This window comes from Leuresthes tenuis, unplaced genomic scaffold, assembly GCF_036924035.1.
Source record: "Leuresthes tenuis unplaced genomic scaffold, fLeuTen1.0.hap1 SCAF_14, whole genome shotgun sequence".
Taxonomy (NCBI): Eukaryota; Metazoa; Chordata; class Actinopteri; order Atheriniformes; family Atherinopsidae; genus Leuresthes; species Leuresthes tenuis.
The window spans coordinates 21877284-21896797 of NW_027325368.1; the positions used below are offsets into that span (position 1 = coordinate 21877284).

Genomic DNA, 19514 nt, shown 5'->3' on the forward strand with positions numbered 1-19514 from the left:
AATAAGAGAATCCATTTAATGAATCACAATAAACATCAATGGAAATACATAAGGAAAAAACTGAGTTTGTACAATATCAATAAGCTTGAATGACCAGCTTTATTCTTCAACAGTCTGAACTCTCTTAGACAAGCTTTCTTGTCATTTCTTTAAGTAGTCTTCAGGAATCGTTCTCCAGGCTTCTTGAAGGACATCCCAAAGCCCTTCTTTGGATATCGGCTGCCGCACTGCTTCAATAAAGTTGAGGTCCGGGCTCTGGGGAGGATTCATCCCTCCATACCACCTGTTGCCACTGATTTTCAGTCCACTTCTTGTGTCATTCGGCATAGCTCAGCCTTTTCTCCCTGTTTCCCTTCCATATGAATGGTTTTTTGACAGCCACCCTTCCATGGAGACCATTTCTGATGAGGCTTGGGTCAACAGTATGCATCTCTCAGGTCCTCTGTCTGGTTTTAACTGGATATTTCTTCCTTCTTTTCAGGACATCCTTTTCAGATATTGTCCATCTACTGTAGATATTATTCTAGATCTGAAACTACTTTTGTTGGGCTCCACTTGTCCAATTTCCTCAAATTACTCTACTTTTATTTCATGTATGTCAATCTGTGTTATCTTTTTCTAGTGACGCATCTAAGGAAATGTGAATAAAGGATGTGTTTTTTTGTGACAGATTGCTGGTAACCAAGTAACTAAAGATGCCAAATAAAACGGGGTATTTGGTAAGGCCGCTATGAGTAAACTCTACACAGGTGCATCCCTTGTCTTTTTATGCTTGGATGATTCATGGGTCAGTGTTAAGCAACTTAAAAAAAAAAAAAACATTCCTACACTCCTTTGAAGATGGCCATGTGAAATGACTTGGCTGAAAATGAATGAGAAAGCAGCCAACATCCAAAGAAAATCTTTGAAAGATCTTCAGAAAGTCTGGACAACTATTGCTGCTTTGAAATATTATAAAAAGTTCATGTTTCCACGGGGTGTTCTGATGTTTCCACGACTTTATTTCTGTCTGTTCAATTAATTCAAAGCTTAACTTTGTATATTGTTCACTACGTTAGAACTACGACAGTGAATGTGTTTCCCGACAGGCCTGCAGATACATTGCCACAGTTGACTTGTCTTCTTTTATTTTTTTCGGCACAACTTTAATGCTTTTGATACAGGAAACGAGAAGAGCTCTGCGTCACATGCCGTTTTCTCCTCTCATTGGCTACTAACCTGAAGAATATTTGCACGGCACCGCAGATTGGTCGGAATCGGCGCGCCAAATGTCACGTGGTCTCACTTTTCGCGCGAAACGCAGCTCTGTTGTTAGGACGTCAGCGTGTAGTGTGTGCCAGTCTGTTGAGGAACCGTACGGTCCAGAAATTTGCTCAACTTTCCGACTCTATTACTACAGTTCGCAGCATGGATGTTGCTACAGCCACCGCGGAGAATGCCGGGGCCATGGTGAAGGACGAGTTGGCTGAAAAATGTCAAAAGTTGTTTCAGGCTTTCCTTGAGGAGTAAGTCAATCCGCAACAGGCGTTATTGTATTGTGGGCCGTGACACGTTGCCGACGGCGCGAGCGCATAATAAAACTTCTGGATCAGAATTTCTACGGGTCCAGTGCTGTGTCGATCGGTTGTTTTACTCGTATTAGACGGTATCTAATGATGATGTTGTGCTGCTTAGGTTTCAGACCGGGGATGGGGATGTGAAGTATGTCCAGGAGGCCGAGGAGCTGATCAGGCCTGAGAGGAACACTCTTCTGGTGAGCTTCATAGACCTGGAGGGCTTCAATCAGGAGTTGGCCACCACCATTCAGGAGGAGTACTACAGGTGAGCCAACCACAGGATCCACAGGTCCTGACAACTGGGCTGCATCACAACCTCCGCTTGTTCCCCAGCGTCAGTGTTGAAGAGAGCAGTTGATCTGCTGTCATTTGTTCTGAAACGGTAGGGTGGAGGGGGCTCTGATCTTAAGATCACACATGAATACGACTGTACTGTTAAACGGATCACACTGGATGAGCCTGCAACAGAAAGCTTTACCGGGGCACAGGATATGAATTTAGTTCTTCTACTGTTTAAAATGTGCAGTACAATATATTACATGAACATCTCATGCTAAGCTCATTACTGCCATGCACAGCAGCTGCTGAAACGGTCTCTACAGGTACAGATGTAGGCATAGCCATTATTTCCATTCGGTACAATACAAGCATTAAACCGAGCGACTGTGTTTTCAGGGTGTATCCTTACCTCTGCCGGGCAGTGCGCAACTTTGCTCGAGATCACGGGAATGTTCCTCTCAACAAAGAGTTCTACGTTGCCATCGAGGATCTGCCGACCAGACACAAGTAAGCTTAAAACGAGTGGCTTCAGTCTAAATCACTGTGCAAGGGTATGAAAGTGATCTTCATCGTGTGTATAATGTAGGATCCGTGAGCTGTCTTCCATGCGCATCGGCACCCTGGTGAAGATCAGCGGCCAGGTGGTGAGGACACACCCAGTCCACCCTGAGCTGGTGAGAGATTCCGCTGTGACAAAAGATCAAAGTTGTATTGTTGAGTTTTTGTTGTCTCTCACTGATGACACGACCCGCTCTGTGGTTGCAGGTGAGCGGGACCTTCCTGTGCATGGACTGCCAGGCTGTGATCAAAGATGTCTCTCAGCAGTTCAAATACTCCCCACCGACTATCTGCAGAAACCCCGTCTGCAACAACCGCTCCCGATTCCACCTCGACACGCACAAATCCAAGTTCATCGACTTTCAGAAGGTAACTGAGGCTGAAGGCGTGTGTGTCTCTGTGTAAATGAGAGGGGGCACTAATGTGTGACCCTTGTGTGCTCAGGTACGTATTCAGGAGACGCAGGCGGAGCTGCCCCGTGGTTCAATCCCACGCTCCCTGGAGATCATCCTGAGGGCGGAGGCCGTGGAGATGGCTCAGGCAGGAGACCGCTGTGACTTCACCGGGACCCTGATCGTCGTACCGGATGTTTCTCAGCTCAGTACTCCTGGTATGGTTTAAATCTCAACCAATAAAGCACTTTCTTACATTAGCAGTTTTGCATTTGGACCCATTTCAACCATCTGTATGGATGTTATGTCTCCAGGTGTGCGAGCGGAGACCAGTACCCGTGTACCAGGAGGTCGGCAGGGCTTTGAGTCAGAGGGTTTGAGGGGACTGAAGGCTCTGGGAGTCAGAGAGCTGTCATACAGACTGGCTTTTCTGGCCTGCAACGTGGCCCCAACCAACCCCCGAGTAAGAAACACTCACCGCAAACTAACGCTCAAGGCAAGTGGTGCCGAATTACAGCGTCACGTTGTCTTTATTCCAGTTTGGTGGCAAGGAGCTGCGGGATGAGGAGCAAACTGCTGAGAGCATCAAGAGCCAGATGACCGAGAAGGAGTGGGAGAAGGTGTTTGAGATGAGCCAGGACAAGAACTTGTACCACAACCTTTGCACCAGCCTCTTCCCCACCATCCACGGTCAGTGATCGGACCTCCGCTGAGCCTTTTTCTCTGCCTGAGAGAAGCATGTGAAAGCTGTGACTTTTCAACTTAACGTTGCACATTGTGCAGGCAACGACGAGGTGAAGCGTGGCATCCTGCTGATGCTCTTTGGAGGCGTGCCCAAGACGACCATGGAGGGAACCTCTCTGAGAGGAGACGTCAACGTCTGCGTCGTTGGAGACCCGAGTACTGCCAAGAGCCAGTTCCTGAAGTATGTAACAAAAACTCGGCTGGAAACGCAATCTGCCTTGTGAATAATTTATATGTAGCTTGCACCCACCGTGTCACACAGACGGATGACTAACGGGAATCCTTGCGTACCTGTAGGCACGTGGAGGAGTTCAGTCCCAGAGCAGTGTACACCAGCGGCAAAGCCAGCAGCGCTGCAGGTCTGACAGCAGCTGTGGTCCGAGACGAGGAGTCGCACGAGTTTGTCATCGAGGCCGGAGCTCTGATGCTCGCAGATAACGTGAGTGTCACGAGTTTGTCGCTGTCGCTGTATGTCGCTGTATTCTGTGCTATTAACGGCCGCGTTTGCTTTCAGGGCGTATGTTGCATCGATGAGTTTGATAAGATGGACCTCAAGGACCAGGTGGCCATCCATGAAGCCATGGAGCAGCAGACAATCAGTATCACCAAGGCTGGAGTCAAGGTAACGCACATCAGATTCATACACCTCCTCGATGATCTCAAGTCGATTTTCCATCCCCTGGTGTTAGTCGAGAGAAACCTCAGTGCTCTGGAAAGAGAAGATACGCCCGTGAGCCAGCCAACACGAGCAGGAGATGTTTCTGTTCCTCATGAGAATAAGCAGATATTTTTTCCCTGCGTCTCCTTCAGGCCACTCTGAACGCTCGAACGTCCATCCTGGCTGCCGCCAACCCTGTCAGCGGGCGCTACGACCGCAGCAAGAGCCTGAAGCAGAACGTCAACCTGACCGCCCCCATCATGAGCCGCTTCGACCTCTTCTTCATCCTGGTGGATGACTGTAACGAGGTACGCGTGCACACAGTCCCAGCGTACATCGGAGGCGGTTTTATTTGATATTAGTTTTCATTATTGTGTATTTTGACTGTATGAGGTTGATCTTTCTTTAGCATCTCATTAATGTCGTGAACTTCTGACTTGATCTGCACCGTTTGTGCGTCTGGGTGTGTCGCAGGTTACAGACTACGCCATCGCCAGGCGCATCGTGGACCTGCACTCGCGTGTGGAGGAGTCGGTGGACAGACTCTACTCTCTGGATGAGATCCGCAGATACCTTCTCTTTGCCAGGCAATTCAAACCTAAGGTGCGTGTCTTCATGCAGTCACACTCTTACTTTTTAAAAAATGTTTTCCTACCCCGTAGCATTATGGATTGAATACAAGAACCACAGAAAAAACCCCAAAAAGCATCCATGTATGTCTATTGTTGCTCTGAGTCGCTTTCAGTTGAGCTGTACCGGGATGTCGGGTCCGTTTCCATGGCCCTGGGCTTAGGGGCCTGGGTATTTATTATCTACATGTGTGTATTTTACCCTCACAGATCTCCAGTGAATCGGAGGAGTTCATCGTCGAGCAGTACAAGCGTCTCCGCCAGCGTGACAGCTCTGGGGGTGTGTCCAAGTCTGCCTGGAGGATAACGGTGCGACAGCTGGAGAGCATGATCCGCCTCTCGGAGGCCATGGCCCGCATGCACTGCTGTGATGAAGTATGTTTGAACAAATCTAAAAAAAATCTATATATTTTTACTCCGAGCAAAATGTTCAGGGAGTTGCCTGTGTAGTGCTACTAAATGCAGTGACGCTGCACTTTCCGTTCACTTTCCGGCTCCAGGTGCAGCCCAAACACGTGAAGGAAGCCTTCCGTCTTCTCAACAAGTCCATCATCAGAGTGGAGACGCCTGACATCAACCTGGAGCAGGAAGATGACCTGGAGGAGGAGGAGCAGCCGCAGGAGGAAGGTACGGTCGCACCCTCCTGCATGTGTAGATTCAAAATGTAATCATACGTGTACTTGGATCTCAAAAACTCCAACAAAGTGTTCATTTGCTGCTTTTTACTTCTCTGTAGGCAACGATGTCCCAAATGGAGTAAACGGTCATGGAGATGGAATTAATGGCCATGTTAATGGAATTAATGGCCATGCTGATGGTGTGAATGGGAACGCTGAGCCTGGCGGCCAGCCCAAACCGTCCGCCCGCTTGTCTTTCTCCGAGTACAAACGCATCTCCAACCTGCTGGTCCTTCACCTGCGCAGAGCGGAGGACGGTAAGAGGCCGTTCCTCCTCTGTCTCTCAAAGCGTGTCCTTTCTCCTCCGGCTTTTGTAATCGGTGATACTAATCATTTTTCTTTTTTCACATTTTTGTCACTCTGTGTCATAGCTGAGGAAGAGGAGGAGCTGAAGAAAACTGCAGTGGTTAACTGGTATCTGAAGGAGATCGAGTCAGAGATCGACTCCGAGGAGGAGCTCATCAACAAGAAGGGCCTGATAGAGAAGGTCATCCACAGGCTGGTTCACTATGTGAGTCGACATTTGGCAAAAAAGAAATTGAAGTGAAGTCTTCTACAAATTCAGAGGTGTCCATTTACACCAAATTTGGCATCAATCTGTTTCTGCAGGATCACATCCTCATCGAGCTGTCTCAGGGGGGACTGAAGGGCTCAGAGTCGGAAGGCACAGAAGAAGCTGTTCTGGTCGTCAACCCCAACTACATCCTGGAGGACTAAAGTGACTCTTACACAGCTTACACAGTGATGTTCATAGTGTTTTATTGATGCTCATTTGTACCACATACATGATAGAAGTGTTGGAGATGATGTTAAGACTTACTTTTTTGTGATGATCTCAGCTGTACAAAGACTTAATTCTGAGGTTAATAAGAAAAGTGAGATATTGTAAATATACTGCTTTGTTTTGTTTTTTTTCCACAGTTGTTCACTGCTGTAACTTCTTCGAACTGTGTAATGGCTGATTGCTTTCTATAACTGTATATTAGAGACAAACACCAAGGCTCTAAAACATGGTTTCAATTTATACTGTTTGTTTGTTTTTTGTTGTTGTAATATTATGGTATAAAGTGAATGGTAATGTTGTTTCAAATAATAAAAATGTTTCTGTAAAAAAACGTGTTAACGGTAATTTCTCACACCAGTTCATAAAACGCAATACTATTGTTGTCCACTAGGTGGACCCCATTTCTACTTGCGTAAAGAAGCACTGCGCATGCGTGTTAGCTGTTACTAAACAAACATGGCGGCCTCCTGCCTGACTGTCGTCCGAGGAGCTCTGACAGGTAAAAACCCTTTTATTGACGATAGACTTGGCGTAAACGGTCACCACAAAGTGATTCACAAAATGAATATCTTTGTCATCAGTAGCAGTGTCAGTTATCCCTCAATTGCGTTATGTATGTTATAGCTCTTAGAAAGCATTTTAATTTTCCTTAAGTTGTTTTTTTTCCTCTTAAAAACTTAATTTAAACTCGACGTTAACGTCCGCAGAGGTGACTGAAGTCTAGCACAGAAAAGTTAAACGTTTAATGGGTCCTCTAGGGTTGCACCTTGCTCCCGGTCGGTTGCTCCTCACGAAGTGCAGTCAAATCCCGACAGTGTGTCAACGTTTGCGGCTCCACGCCTCCCCCGCCGCCTCCTTGTGCAGCTCGAGGACAGAGCCGCAGAAGAGCGCGCAGACTCACAGCTCAGCGGGAGCCCAGAGAGCCAAGCAGGAGGAGGAGGACGAGGAGGAACCGGAGGGTCCCGAGTACATCCCCAGAAGAAAGGCCAAGAACCCTATGATGAAGATAGGCTATGCGTGGTGAGTTTGCTCAGCTCCTCTGGCGTTTGTAATGTGTTATTTACAAACCGGATTTTCTTTTGGTCACAGAAGAATGTATTTTGCATAGAGGGGACAAAAATGGTTCCCATTTGGATGTTTGTCCGATCTTTGAAAAGCAATCGTGAAGGAAGAAATGTAAAGATACATGCTTTAATTTGTGTGAGGATGCGCTAAACTCTTGTTGTGTGTTAATTATGTACGACAGAACAGCTTCACTGGACATTGGCATTGGCTATAGAACTGAAACTCAGCCAAGACGATGAACATAATTTCTTCCATCTGTAGGGTTTTGGTGATGGGGAATACAGTTGAACGGATTGATCCAAACTCTCCCAATAGTGCGCAGTTGGGTTGTGATTTGGTGGCGGTGAAAGCTATATCATATAAGCCGAATTTCCATACTGGTTAAACCATTCTGGGATCCCTTGTGCCCTCAGGACAGAAATGTTTCATCATTTGATAAATATAATCAGACCAGCTTTGTATGAACAACCCCAAATTTAAAAAAAAAAAAAAAAAATTAAAATAAATGAATCTAGTGGTTTTCTAATATCATAAAACAGTATTTTACTCACAGTAGAACATAGAAAGAATGTCAGATGTTGTTACATTTCACTATTTAAAGAAAAACATTAACTCATCTCGAATTTGATGGTGACAACATGTCTAAAAGAAAGTTGTAATTTGCGAAGATTTTTCGACTAACAATGAACTGCAACTGGAAGCCAAACACGGCAGGTTTTCAAGTTCTGTCCCTTACAACAGGTGGCAAAGTGACTGTGCAGCACCTTCCGTTCACAGTGTAATATCAGCCGGAAAGATATATCTAAAAGTCAACAGGAACAAGTTTTAGTGTAATAAGTCTCTGTTTCTCCTCTGCTGACACATACAGTATCTTATGAAGAATCTCAGTCAGTGTTTGACCTTTTGACTTTTAAAGCTGTCCACAAATTGAAGTCTTTTTTTTCTTTTTTATGGGTCTGGACAACATGCCGTTACATGTGCTACAGAGGTTAGGATTCCAGTGTAAGTTGCCATGTTGATACAATGGCATGAGAAGCTAACCTGCTTCGTGATGATGAAAATCCAGATACTCAACAAGGCACAAATCCTGCTTTGTCCCCAGGCGCGCTTATTAGCACCAAAGTTCCAAGAACCATGCAGTGGTTCAGGAACCAGAGAGAAGCTGGTCAGCAGCATGTATGAAGGAACACGTGGAACTAAACACGTTCACGTTTGCATCTTCCTGCCGTCTCTCTCTTCCCTATTCCTGAAAACTACTGGTGCTGGCATCTCAGTACAGTGCGGTGGTGGGTAAAATGGTGTACCTTTCAGTAATAGTTGTTTTTGAATGTAACGTAAATTTGGTGCTTCCTTTATATTATTGTACAGAACTATTATTTTTTATTTTAAGATGTTATTTTCTGAGTCGACGTTACAAATTCGTTTTTCAAAGCATGGCCACGCTAACTGTCCTGGCAGTCAAAGCATGACTACAACATGCATTTCCTGACCAAAAATATTTGTCTCTCTGTCCAGGATGATTGGTCTCCCCGCAGGAATAATCGGCTTCCTCTTGGCCAAGAGACAAGTGGACAAAAACCGACTGAAGCAGCTGAAGGTCAGACAGAGGATGAAGCAATCGAACGAAGGAGAATACGAGGGGAGTCGTTACCGCCACCGTGACAAGAACGCTAAACTGGACCAATGACTGTGTTGTAACACTTGGACTACTGCCTAAAGACTAATCATGACAGTTTAAGGAGCCAATGTGCCATCACTGGCATAAATGCATATGAATCACATGGAAACAATGGAAAAAAATCTTTATTTAATATGAAAAAGCAAAGAAATTGTCTCCATGAATGATGTGTATATTTACAAGCACTCAACTACACTGACCTCTGCTTTATATTTCAAATGTTAGCCTCTGTTGATTCGAGTAAAGGACTGTATGTAACTTTGGCTTGTGATGTTTATGCAGAGTGTGGAGGACCAGCTGGGCGGGGTTGATCACGTCAGGAAATCTTAAGAAATGTTCCACTAAAGGAACACCACCGTGGCTGGCCCAACACTCGCTGTCTGCCCCTAATCTGACTGCAAGAGCACAAAAACACATATGCGCAGTGTGTTATAAAAGCTTACTCTATAACCCTGTACTTCATAAAGCGACTATAGCAGCTCTAATGCTACTGTTAAGAGCACTATACTGTAATTCATGGGTGGTCATATCACCCCCCCCCCAAAAAAACTGACTCTACAGAGTCGTGACATCTGTGGCAGTAAGTTTTCTCAACATTTATGCAGGAAAGAAAATGAATTGCAGCTGTACATAAATAATGTTTTTTTTTTTCAACTTATCGAAAAAAAAACAACGTTGCAGCTAGTTTAAAGCAGATATAGAAAATACTTAAGGAAAAAGTGCAATTTCTGTAGAGTTGCTCTACCCGGTAACAAAATATCCAATTCAGCCCTTAGACGTTTTCCCTGGATTTTGCCACGACTTTAGAAAAGTATTGTGATTTACTGAAAGAATGTTTTGTTTTTGTTTTTTCAATTTAAAAAAAAGTGGAGGACAAAAAGTGAAGCATCAATTTGCTGCTCAATGCTTCCCCCGCACCCGGAACCTTCATGTCGGCAGTTTTATTTTGTGGAAGCTCCAATAATTTGCAGCAGGAAGAGGAAGATCTGGACGATATCGACATAGATGGAGAGCGCTGCGAACACGTACTCCTCTGGACTGATGGAGTGCTTCCTGTTTCCTATCAGTAGCTGTGTGTGATATGCCAGGAACTACAAGACACAAACATTGAAAATTAGAGTGGGAGAGGGAAACAGAGTATATCAGTTCCAACGTTTTACATATCAGGACATAATAACTGCTGCTGAGGACGGTTCTGCAGGCTATCTCAGGGTGTCTTTAGGTCACATTTTGTTAAGTAATCGCATGGTGTGTTGTTGATCTGAGGCTATAATTATCAAACTGTAAGACCCTGAAGCAGTGGGCCATGTTTACATATTATTTGTCCTCATAACACAAAACTTTAGAATTGACAGAGGGCGTCATTTCTTTTTCACATGACTGCAGCTCAGCATTGGAAAAAAAAAAAAGCACTCACCAAAGTGAAGACTATGGCTCCCAAAGCTGCATAAAGCATGTGAAGCCACAGAATCTGCAACAACAGAACGTCATTAGCAAACTCAGTGACCTTAGAAGTTGTCAAGAAGGGATGTTTCCTCGGTCACATCAGCTCTAAACTCACATATTTGAAAGATAGCACGATGGCTGAAATGATGCCAGTCACAAACATGACGATCCCAAGGACACAGAAGAGGCCCTGGCACTTGGTGAAGTCGACCTATGCGGGGGAACCACAGACGGACATGTTAGAACAGGTAACTGAACAAAGAGACAAAGGCCATTTGAAACTGATGTGCAGTTACACAACCACACGCACCTTTGTCTGGAAGCAGAAGACCGTGACAGCGATGCAAACCACAGCTGTGATCCCAAGTGCCAAAAACACGGCTTTTGTGTCATAGTAACTTAAATCAAAGAGAAAAATACAATGATGACAGAGGTTGAGGAAAACATCTGGATGATTTTTCTTTTTTTTCTTTTTTTTTACCTGGATATGGACCCGGTCATGTAGGACAAAGCCAGCGTCTGTGAGGGAAAAGGAAAAATCAGTATGCAATTTAAAGCTGCAAAACTAAATAAATACCCACCCAGAAACTGCTAAATATTAACATACAGCAGAATCTATTGCTAAATACTTAATATTGTGATTAATAACTGCACCTTTCACGAGGCAATATACCATATGCATTAAAACCTCTGAAAGAAATAAGAACATTTCAAAGAAAAAAGGGAAAAGCCTATGTAGAGGATATCAGCTGTGACTTTTCAGGGCAAAATGGAACATGTGGAAATATGTTTACAGCATCAATAACACAGACGGTCCAACTCCATCAGGTGACTAAGCTGCTCCACAAAGTAACTGCGTCATTTTGCTTTTTGAGCTGATAAAACCGCATGCAATATGCAAACAGTGAGTGAATAGACCATACAGGATCTATTTGATGTTTTTCAGTTTAACCTGCAATAAGAAAGCTAGTGTTCCAGTTTAAAAATAGACTCCAGTAAACTGTAATAATCTGTCTCACTTTCCTGGTTCTGAACTCGACTGTAAGCAGTTCAACTTACAAAGATGGACAGCAGAATGACATTCCATGGGAACTTCCTCCTGCAAAAAAAGAGTCATTAATACAGGGTTCTTTTATAGTATTAATATAGTATTAATACCATAGAACTTATAAGTAAGTATTATATAAGCAAGTTAATATTAATAACAAGAAAGTATTCTCTGTCCAAATGTTTCCTGGCACTCACCGGGGGCCCTTGCAGCAAACCAGCATAATGTGGGTGATGAAGTATACAGCACTAAAATGGTAAAACACAGATTTTTGTGTAAATCTTTGCAAAATTGGATTCTTTTTCCCCTTCTCTTATTTTTGGGTATCGCATGTACTGTAAGGTGGTGAAATTAACGCAGAGTGAGACTTACTAAGACACCCAGTACACGGCTTGGTTTCTCTGTACGAACGTTCTGACAGGGTGGCTGTGAGAAACGAAGGAGCAGTTAGGAGGGACACACTCAAACACTGACAGCCACACTAAACACATACTCTGTATACTCACACAAATGTGAATACGGCCACAATGGCTGTTGTGACCAGGAGCTGAGACGCCAATATCAAATACACCTGAAAAACACACAGGCCTGCATTACACACACACACACACGTGGGGCTAGAAACAATCAAACAACCCCCTGAGCTTCTCCCGATGAAGCCATTCCTTTGTTGTTTTTTCGACTCATGCTTTGAGTTGTTGTTGTTTAGTTTTGTGCTGTAACTGACTGGTATCTTGAGCTAATCGCTGTTCTTTCCACTTTAACTTTAAAGTCGCAGTTCCAGCTGAACAGAAGCAGTCACCAAGGTTGAGGCAGTCAACACTTATCACTGTTTTCTTATCACTGTGGTTCTCTTTTGTGTCAAACATGCCTTTTAGAATTGAGTTCGTTATTGACTAACACCATAAAGCATTTTTTAGCTTTTTTAGGGTTTTAGTCAGGCCTCTCCGTTACAAAAGGCTTACGACCCTATCATATAGCGTGTATTGTATAAAGTGAAGAGTGATTCTGAACATAGAAACGTAATTAATTATAAAACAGTGTGTGTACACTGATGTAAGCAGGGGTCAGATGCATATATGATGCATACACACGGAAAACATGTATGCGCCTCATCCTGCACACATTCAGGCATTTGTAAAAGAACAATACGCATTGGGATGGTGACACCTCACACACTCTTCTACGATAATTCGTTTTTCTCACAGACTCCATTTCAAGTGTGAGCGCTATAAATAAGTACAGCTGTGCTCCACAGATTGAAAGTCGTGACATGTGTTCCTCAGTAGATTTCCATGACAAAGAAGGACTGTTTATATAAAGGTGACCAAAAACCATCACCACTCCTAAAACTGGAATGTTAAGACCTACTGCAATGCATTAGGCTAAGACTAGCAACTAACTAGCTAAATGTTCTGCCTTCATCACGGAAATAAAACTTCCTTGAAAGTCAGAATTTGCCAGACTCGTAAATCGTAGAGGAATAATGACAATGAGAAAAACTGAATTCATGAATCCATGAGACTTTGCAACACACCAGCAGAGCTTTTGACTGATCTTATGCAGAGCCAAGCTGATAAAGAGTAGAGGATTACCAGCAACATCAGCCTCATTTTTCACCTGGACCTCGACGGAATAAACGAGCAATGAAAATGTCAGTTGTGCACTAACAATATTGGTAAAATGGTTATAAGATGCCTGAAATATTTCATATCTGCTGTGTGCAATTGGTATTGTTACATGAGTTAAAACAAGTTTTGTTTGATCCGTTATTGTGATTCATTTCAGCTGATCTGAGATCTGTCTTCAGCAGACATATCCTCAGCATCTCAGAGCTTAATTCATTTACTGGCTACTTGTTTAATCGTTCAAATTTAGCTGAGTGGTTAATAACACATTTGTCTGTGATGTGACAAACTCGAAATGTAAAATTATTTCTGTCATTCTCAGACTGTAACGAAGCTTTAAAAACAAAACAAAAACAAAATTCATCTGTACGTCTGTCTCCCTTCTGATAATCTCTGTATACTGAACATGCTGCCGTTCAACTGGGCCTCCTCCTGCAGCCCTGACTCTGACGTGGGCCTGTTTAGTTGTGATGGCAACAATGTTTTCCTATTCATATGATTAGTTAGCGGAGTGTCTATAAGTGTGAACCTGTGTCAGTTCTAGTTTTAAAATGACTGAGGTGAGCAAGGGAGAACCATATATATGCACAGCTTCCGAATCTGGTGAAAGTTTTGTATTTGCACAGCTCTGCCTATGGGAGTATACAGTAATGAAACCTCACACAATTGTATGCATCCAGCCACAGATGTTTTTACATTTCTCATCTAAAAATGGCATCAGATTGTTTTTCTGGGATTTTGAATACACAGCAATTTTACAAAATGTGGAAAAGGTTCTTACATACATCATTAGATCACATTTTCTTCATTTGCATAAAAGTAAATATGACGATACAGTGTTCGCAGATAACTTATCTCCTATCACCTATTCTCATTTGGAGACTGTATATAGTTATGTGATTACTCTGCTGGCATCTGTGTACTCAGCTGACTGCAAAAAAATAGGGTAAATTCTAAATGATTTACGTCTTTTACCTTTCTGATGAAGGCATGCCGAATGCTCAGATCGTCCCAGCCTCGGCCACTTGCAGCGAACTCCTCATCACCTGCGTTACCGGTGGAAAAGAAATGTGATCAGTGGCGACAAACAGCAACAAGACACATTCAACTGTGATGATGGATAAGAGCCATTAGTCATTAGTCTAACTTTGTTACATTAAAAGAATAAGGGATGTCAAAATTTTTGGGAACTGAACACATTCTCTCTTTTTTGCTGAGAGGTGGATTTTTTGGATCTGTTGTTATGAGAGAATATTTTCCATCCCCCAACATGCTTCTTTTAAAGATTTATTAAAAATATCACAGCACCATCTTCACACATTTGTGTGAGGACAACTTAATTGGATGATACACTTCGATATACCTGGCCTACCCAGTCTTACCAGAGCTCAGGACATCCGATGGTATGGTTGGTGGGATTATAGGGGGCATAGGAGGTGGGTTGGGGTATCCTGGTCCCGGTGACCCGGCATGGTGAGGTTGTCCAGGGTACGGTCCGGGAGGATACCCCCTGGGCTGTCCTGGGAACATAGTTGCGTTGGGACCAGTAGGGTAGGGAGCAGAGGGCTGGCCTGGCTGGGTGCCACCATAGGAGGGAAAGCCGTACGCAGGGGGAGGCGGGTAGCCCCCACCCTGAGGCGGGTAACCCCCACCCTGAGGCGGGTAGCCCCCACCCTGAGGCATGTAGAGCGGGCCGCGGGACTCATCGTACCCTGGAGGGTAGTCTGACCTGGACATGGTGCCTGTGGGGAGGGGAGTAAAAGGAAGATACATGATCTCACAACACCTTGCTTTTCCTAAAATCATCCCGATAATGTTGCTGTGATGTCAAAACTCTTTGACTTGAGGACAAGAAGACCATACATGGGAAAAGCTGTGGTAAGTGTTATGAAAGGATCTATTTGAATAAAAAGCACGATGTTTTCCAGATCCTAAAAATAATAATGCTGCATTTTCTTTTGGTAAAAGACTTGGCTCGATTCTTTTCATCTGCACCCTCTGTGGTTTGTGCAAATAAATATGAGGACAGGAGGGTGCGCAGCCTGTGATGACAACAGATTTCACTTCTATTCATTTTTCTTTTTCTAATGTTCTGTATTATGTCTACACATGACATATATTAGATAACCTTTGGGATAAGATTGCAATAAACTGCTTTAAAGTTTTTAAAGCAGTGCTTCAGATCCACATCACAGCTTAGTGTAAGTTTGGTCAGATTCTCATTACAGCATGGTTGTCTTGTCCTAAGTCCTTAAGAACTTCTCCTGCCATTTTCCCTCCATGATGTTTTCCACCAAACCCAAGGAAAAGTGCTAAGGGAAATATAATAGGAGGTAAATTTTTTGACTACTTGACCGGACCCTCAACAGTGTGTGGATGGAAACGTCCACACACTTTAATCCATAAGCGATTCAGATCGTTGCCTTGACTTTATACCCTGCCCTTTGCAGGGATACCCTACCTCTGTCCATCTTTTAGATTAGGGAACGTTAGCAAAAACATTTCAAAAGTAGAATGAAAGATCTTGTGTTTCCTCAAATATGAATTTCAAAATTAATGTTTAGGGATCCTCATTCAACTGTCCCTGTGGTCATGTCTAAAAGAGACCATTATCCTTGTAATACTGGTGAAAAAAAATAAAAAATAAATAAAATATAACTGGAGTGGCAACTTGGAACTCCTATTTCATCAATCAAATGATCAATTAGACTTTATTTGTGTAGTACTTTTTATATAAAGTCAATATAGCACAAATAACTGAACAAAAATAAAAAGAAAGCTGTACTACCAACTCCAAAGCTCTATAGGACTGTGTTCTGAAAGGAAAACAACCAACCAGAATAACGTTCAATACAAGACACCAAAGGGCTGATGAATCATATCTAAATCTCACACATCTTGCAGGGATGAAACTCCTACTAAAGATGAAAAGAGGTGCAGAATTCTTTATTTCTATAAATGAAATCAAACTAATTAAAATGAAAACATAAAGCAATGAAATGAGAATGAACAGAACTCTATAAGAGACCAGACAACAAGTACAACAAAACCAGCTCAAATTTATAACTATCTGTGGTTCATTTGTGTTTAAAATGTAAAGTTCTCATGACTATAGTCAGCCGTTTGGAAACTCCCGATCTCATCCGATCAGCTAAGTGTTGCACAAACACGATGGACTTGTACGTGGCAGGTATGTAAAAGTGATCAAAAAGGATGAACAAGACACCCTGCAGCGACTGTATGGGCCATTCAGGAAGAACAAAAGAGACATCTGTTTCTGTGCCAACCCAAGAGGGGTAAAAGATCTCAGCTTGGCTACTCAAATAAAAATTCTCTAGCTCCACAATCAACGTTTTAAAAGGGAGCAGCGACTGCCTCTGTACTTTGTTACTATGACAGAAAAAAATCGAATGAAACCATTGTCCTTATATTGCCACCATGTGTATGAAAGCACATGCATGAATGCATAATCCTGCTGTCTGGGTTGTTAAGGAAAAAGTTTGGCTTTTGGCCTGCCTAGCTGCTACTGGTTGTATAAGCAACACACACAAATTGATCTAACATTTAGGATGTATAATAACTTCTGGCTGAGTGTCAAACACAAGGGCTTAACCTCCTAATTCAATTTTGGGTTGTAACAGATTAACATGAACACGTGGTTTTGATAAGCAGAGTGGTTCATGAAAACCACCAGAGGCTGTTGAACCACAGCATGGACACACACACGCACTACTTTTACCATGAAAATCATGTAAAAACAACAAAAACGGATTTGCACTCCCTCACAATATTTTGCATGTGATCGTCTAAAAACTCATTTGTAAATCAAAATATATACCAAGACACCACAATAAAAAGAGAGACCTGTGTGTCTTAGCACGTTCCACGTTATTTTTAAAGTGTCTAAAAGCAGCAGAGCTCCATTCTCAATGGGGCTTTCAGGGCAATACATGAGCAAAGGAATTCAAGTCCTGGCTCCACCTCTTGATGCCATTACATCACATCCAAAGCACCAAGCAACAGGACAGAAAACAGTCACTGGAAAAGTGCAGTCACAGAATGAGTAACACATCTGATCACTTCTTGGTTACTACCACAGTCAGCTATTCAGGTTTATGTGTGTTTGAGCAGGAGGGTGGAACTCTGCTCTGGGACAGCAGCGGCTTGTTGAGTTCCATGTCTTCATACGTTACAGGCATTTCAAAAGTCACCACAAACAGCAAGTCATCGTGTGGTGTCAGGGCCAGCGTTATAATACCCAGCATGCAGTCATGATGACACGGAAACAAGAACAAGTTTACCTTCAACAAAGGTAACATCAATTTCCTAAAAACCTTGTCAGGTATTGCTGGCAGCAAAGCCCCGCGCCCGGCAAATCCACATGTTCCATCATGCGAGCCTAGTCACGAATAAACAAAATAACAGAAATACCACACAAGACAGCAAGAACCGGTTCGGCAAAGTTTATATTTGACCTCGTCCCTGAGACTGCCTAAAGCTTTTATTTGGCTGAAGAAGGAGTCATTTGTTTTTTGAGGGGTGAGAGTTAAGCTCTGTTTTTTTTCTGTCTTAAGTTTACACACCATTTATTTCCTTATCCCATTATTTAGAGTTGAAAATACTTAATTAGTCATAGCAATGGAATTTTTCCACTACTGTCTGGTTTATTCATTTCTCTTCTGACTGAATAATCTGCACATTAATGGAGGAGTTAAAATGATAACAGTTAAAGACAAGCTTTCACAGGGTGACTCTTCATAATCAAAGGACTAACAGAACTATTTCTATAATTCATGTATGAGAGCATCCTATTTTTACACATAGGTCATGAGACAAAAAATGTGCAACCTCTTTATATTACAGGATGTTATGCGTTTGGGCAACAACGGAATGGCAAAACACCTAATAACTGTAATACCAGCTGCCAAACACGGTGGTGGAAGGGTGATGATGTGGGCTTGTTTTGTCAGCCACAAGATCTGAGCACTGTGCCATCATTGAGTCCATGAACTCCTCTTTATACTAAAGATTTCTAGAGTCAAATGTGAGGTCATCTGTCTGACAGCTGAAGCTTGGCTGAAATGAGGCTATGGAACAAGATCAGAATTTGAAGCACAGCAGAAAAATCTACGACAGAATGTCTGAAAAAGAAAATAATCAAGTCAAAGTCCAGAGCTCTACAAATGTTGTGGCGGGACCTGGAGACATAAAGAGAGCTGTTCTGAAGTTGCATTTATCTGATTTGAATGTGTCCTGGTATCAGAAAGCAGAAAACTGGTATTTCCCCAGACTTGTCTCTATTGGAAGGTGGAACGAATCGGAAAAATCACAAACAAGAAATAAATTCTGTTCAGGAGTCTCCGATTTATGTCCGTGATGTGCATGCTGGCTCAGGTGTGAGGAGTCAGGAAGTCTGCCATAACAATAGTGCTTTCTGAGTTGGAGAAAAGTGTCATTTCCCCTTGAGCTTCAGCTGACAACAAACCACAAAGCCTGCTGACCTTCACCAAAGCACGACGCTCAGTTCAAGGTGATGCAGAAGTGAAAAACCGTCATCATAAACTGACAAGGATTTAAAGTCACTGCCCTCTCAGAATTTGGACTTAGTGAAGGGGAAATTCTGAGATACTATCAGGGTTGTAGCCTCTTAAAATTATGCCTCAAAATACGACTCAGCATCTCAGAATTCAGACTTTATATCTCAGAATTTTGATTTTTTTTTAAAACATCTTGAATTATTAAATATTATGTCAATATGCAACCATTAATCGGCTTCCACACAGCACTTCCAATCACTCAATCACCCAAATACATAAAGTAAGTATTTCACTTCTGAACTGACCAAAATTGGGAAAGGAAAGAATAAAAACGTCCACTTGGCTCAGTTCACGGGGTGGAGTGGAGCTGTTTGACCGAACCTCCACCAACAAAAGGTCTTTCAGGTGAGGGCCCGCAGCTGTTTCACAAGCAGAGGCCCATATGCTCGCTCACCAAACTGAACGAATTGCAACCCCACCGATGGATTCGAGATATCCACACGTCCGGTATGTCACATGTAACATGGTGGTCGTTAGTGAAGCTGCTACGGAATAGATACAACTTTTCAAAATTACCTCTCAATTTACCAAATTACAAGGCGTCCAGCTGGTCGTGATTATTCCCAGAGATAAACAGCGAGTTGTCTCCCGGCTGCCAGCCTCGTCCTTTCCGCTCTTTCTGTAAACACCCGAATGTTGTGAGGAAGCGACGACGTAAGCTTGCTCACGGGCCTGTCAGGTCCTTCTGTCCCCGGGGTCGTTGTGAACAGCACTTACAGCGGTGAACAGATGTGAAGCAGCAGCGAAGAAGCTTTCCTGGAACGGGGAAGAGCGG

General features: G+C 43.1%; 3 protein-coding genes across 3 annotated transcripts; 2 read left to right on the forward strand and 1 right to left on the reverse strand.

Annotated features, from left to right (window-relative positions):
- The first annotated feature begins 1298 nt into the window (after positions 1-1298).
- On the forward strand, positions 1299-6517 carry mcm6 (minichromosome maintenance complex component 6). Its single transcript, XM_072363879.1, has 18 exons — positions 1299-1505; positions 1675-1821; positions 2232-2342; positions 2422-2509; positions 2601-2762; positions 2838-3003; positions 3100-3248; positions 3325-3475; positions 3569-3710; positions 3827-3968; positions 4044-4151; positions 4340-4495; positions 4662-4790; positions 5027-5191; positions 5317-5443; positions 5553-5750; positions 5865-6004; positions 6103-6517. The coding sequence occupies exons 1-18, from the start codon at positions 1408-1410 to the stop codon at positions 6208-6210; spliced, it is 2487 nt and encodes an 828-aa protein (XP_072219980.1). The 5' UTR covers positions 1299-1407; the 3' UTR covers positions 6211-6517.
- A 198-nt stretch (positions 6518-6715) lies between these two features.
- Positions 6716-9370, forward strand: LOC140269340 (uncharacterized). Its single transcript, XM_072364388.1, has 3 exons — positions 6716-6776; positions 7036-7297; positions 8858-9370. The coding sequence occupies exons 1-3, from the start codon at positions 6734-6736 to the stop codon at positions 9027-9029; spliced, it is 477 nt and encodes a 158-aa protein (XP_072220489.1). The 5' UTR covers positions 6716-6733; the 3' UTR covers positions 9030-9370.
- Positions 9131-19514, reverse strand: LOC140269337 (protein lifeguard 3-like). Its single transcript, XM_072364386.1, has 12 exons — positions 19268-19514; positions 14525-14884; positions 14118-14188; positions 12021-12085; positions 11887-11940; positions 11712-11762; positions 11526-11565; positions 10948-10985; positions 10777-10864; positions 10582-10677; positions 10438-10491; positions 9131-10111 (listed from the first exon to the last, which is right to left on the reverse strand). Exons 2-12 carry the CDS (start codon positions 14877-14879, stop codon positions 9962-9964), a joined length of 1062 nt encoding a protein of 353 aa, XP_072220487.1. The 5' UTR covers positions 14880-14884; positions 19268-19514; the 3' UTR covers positions 9131-9961.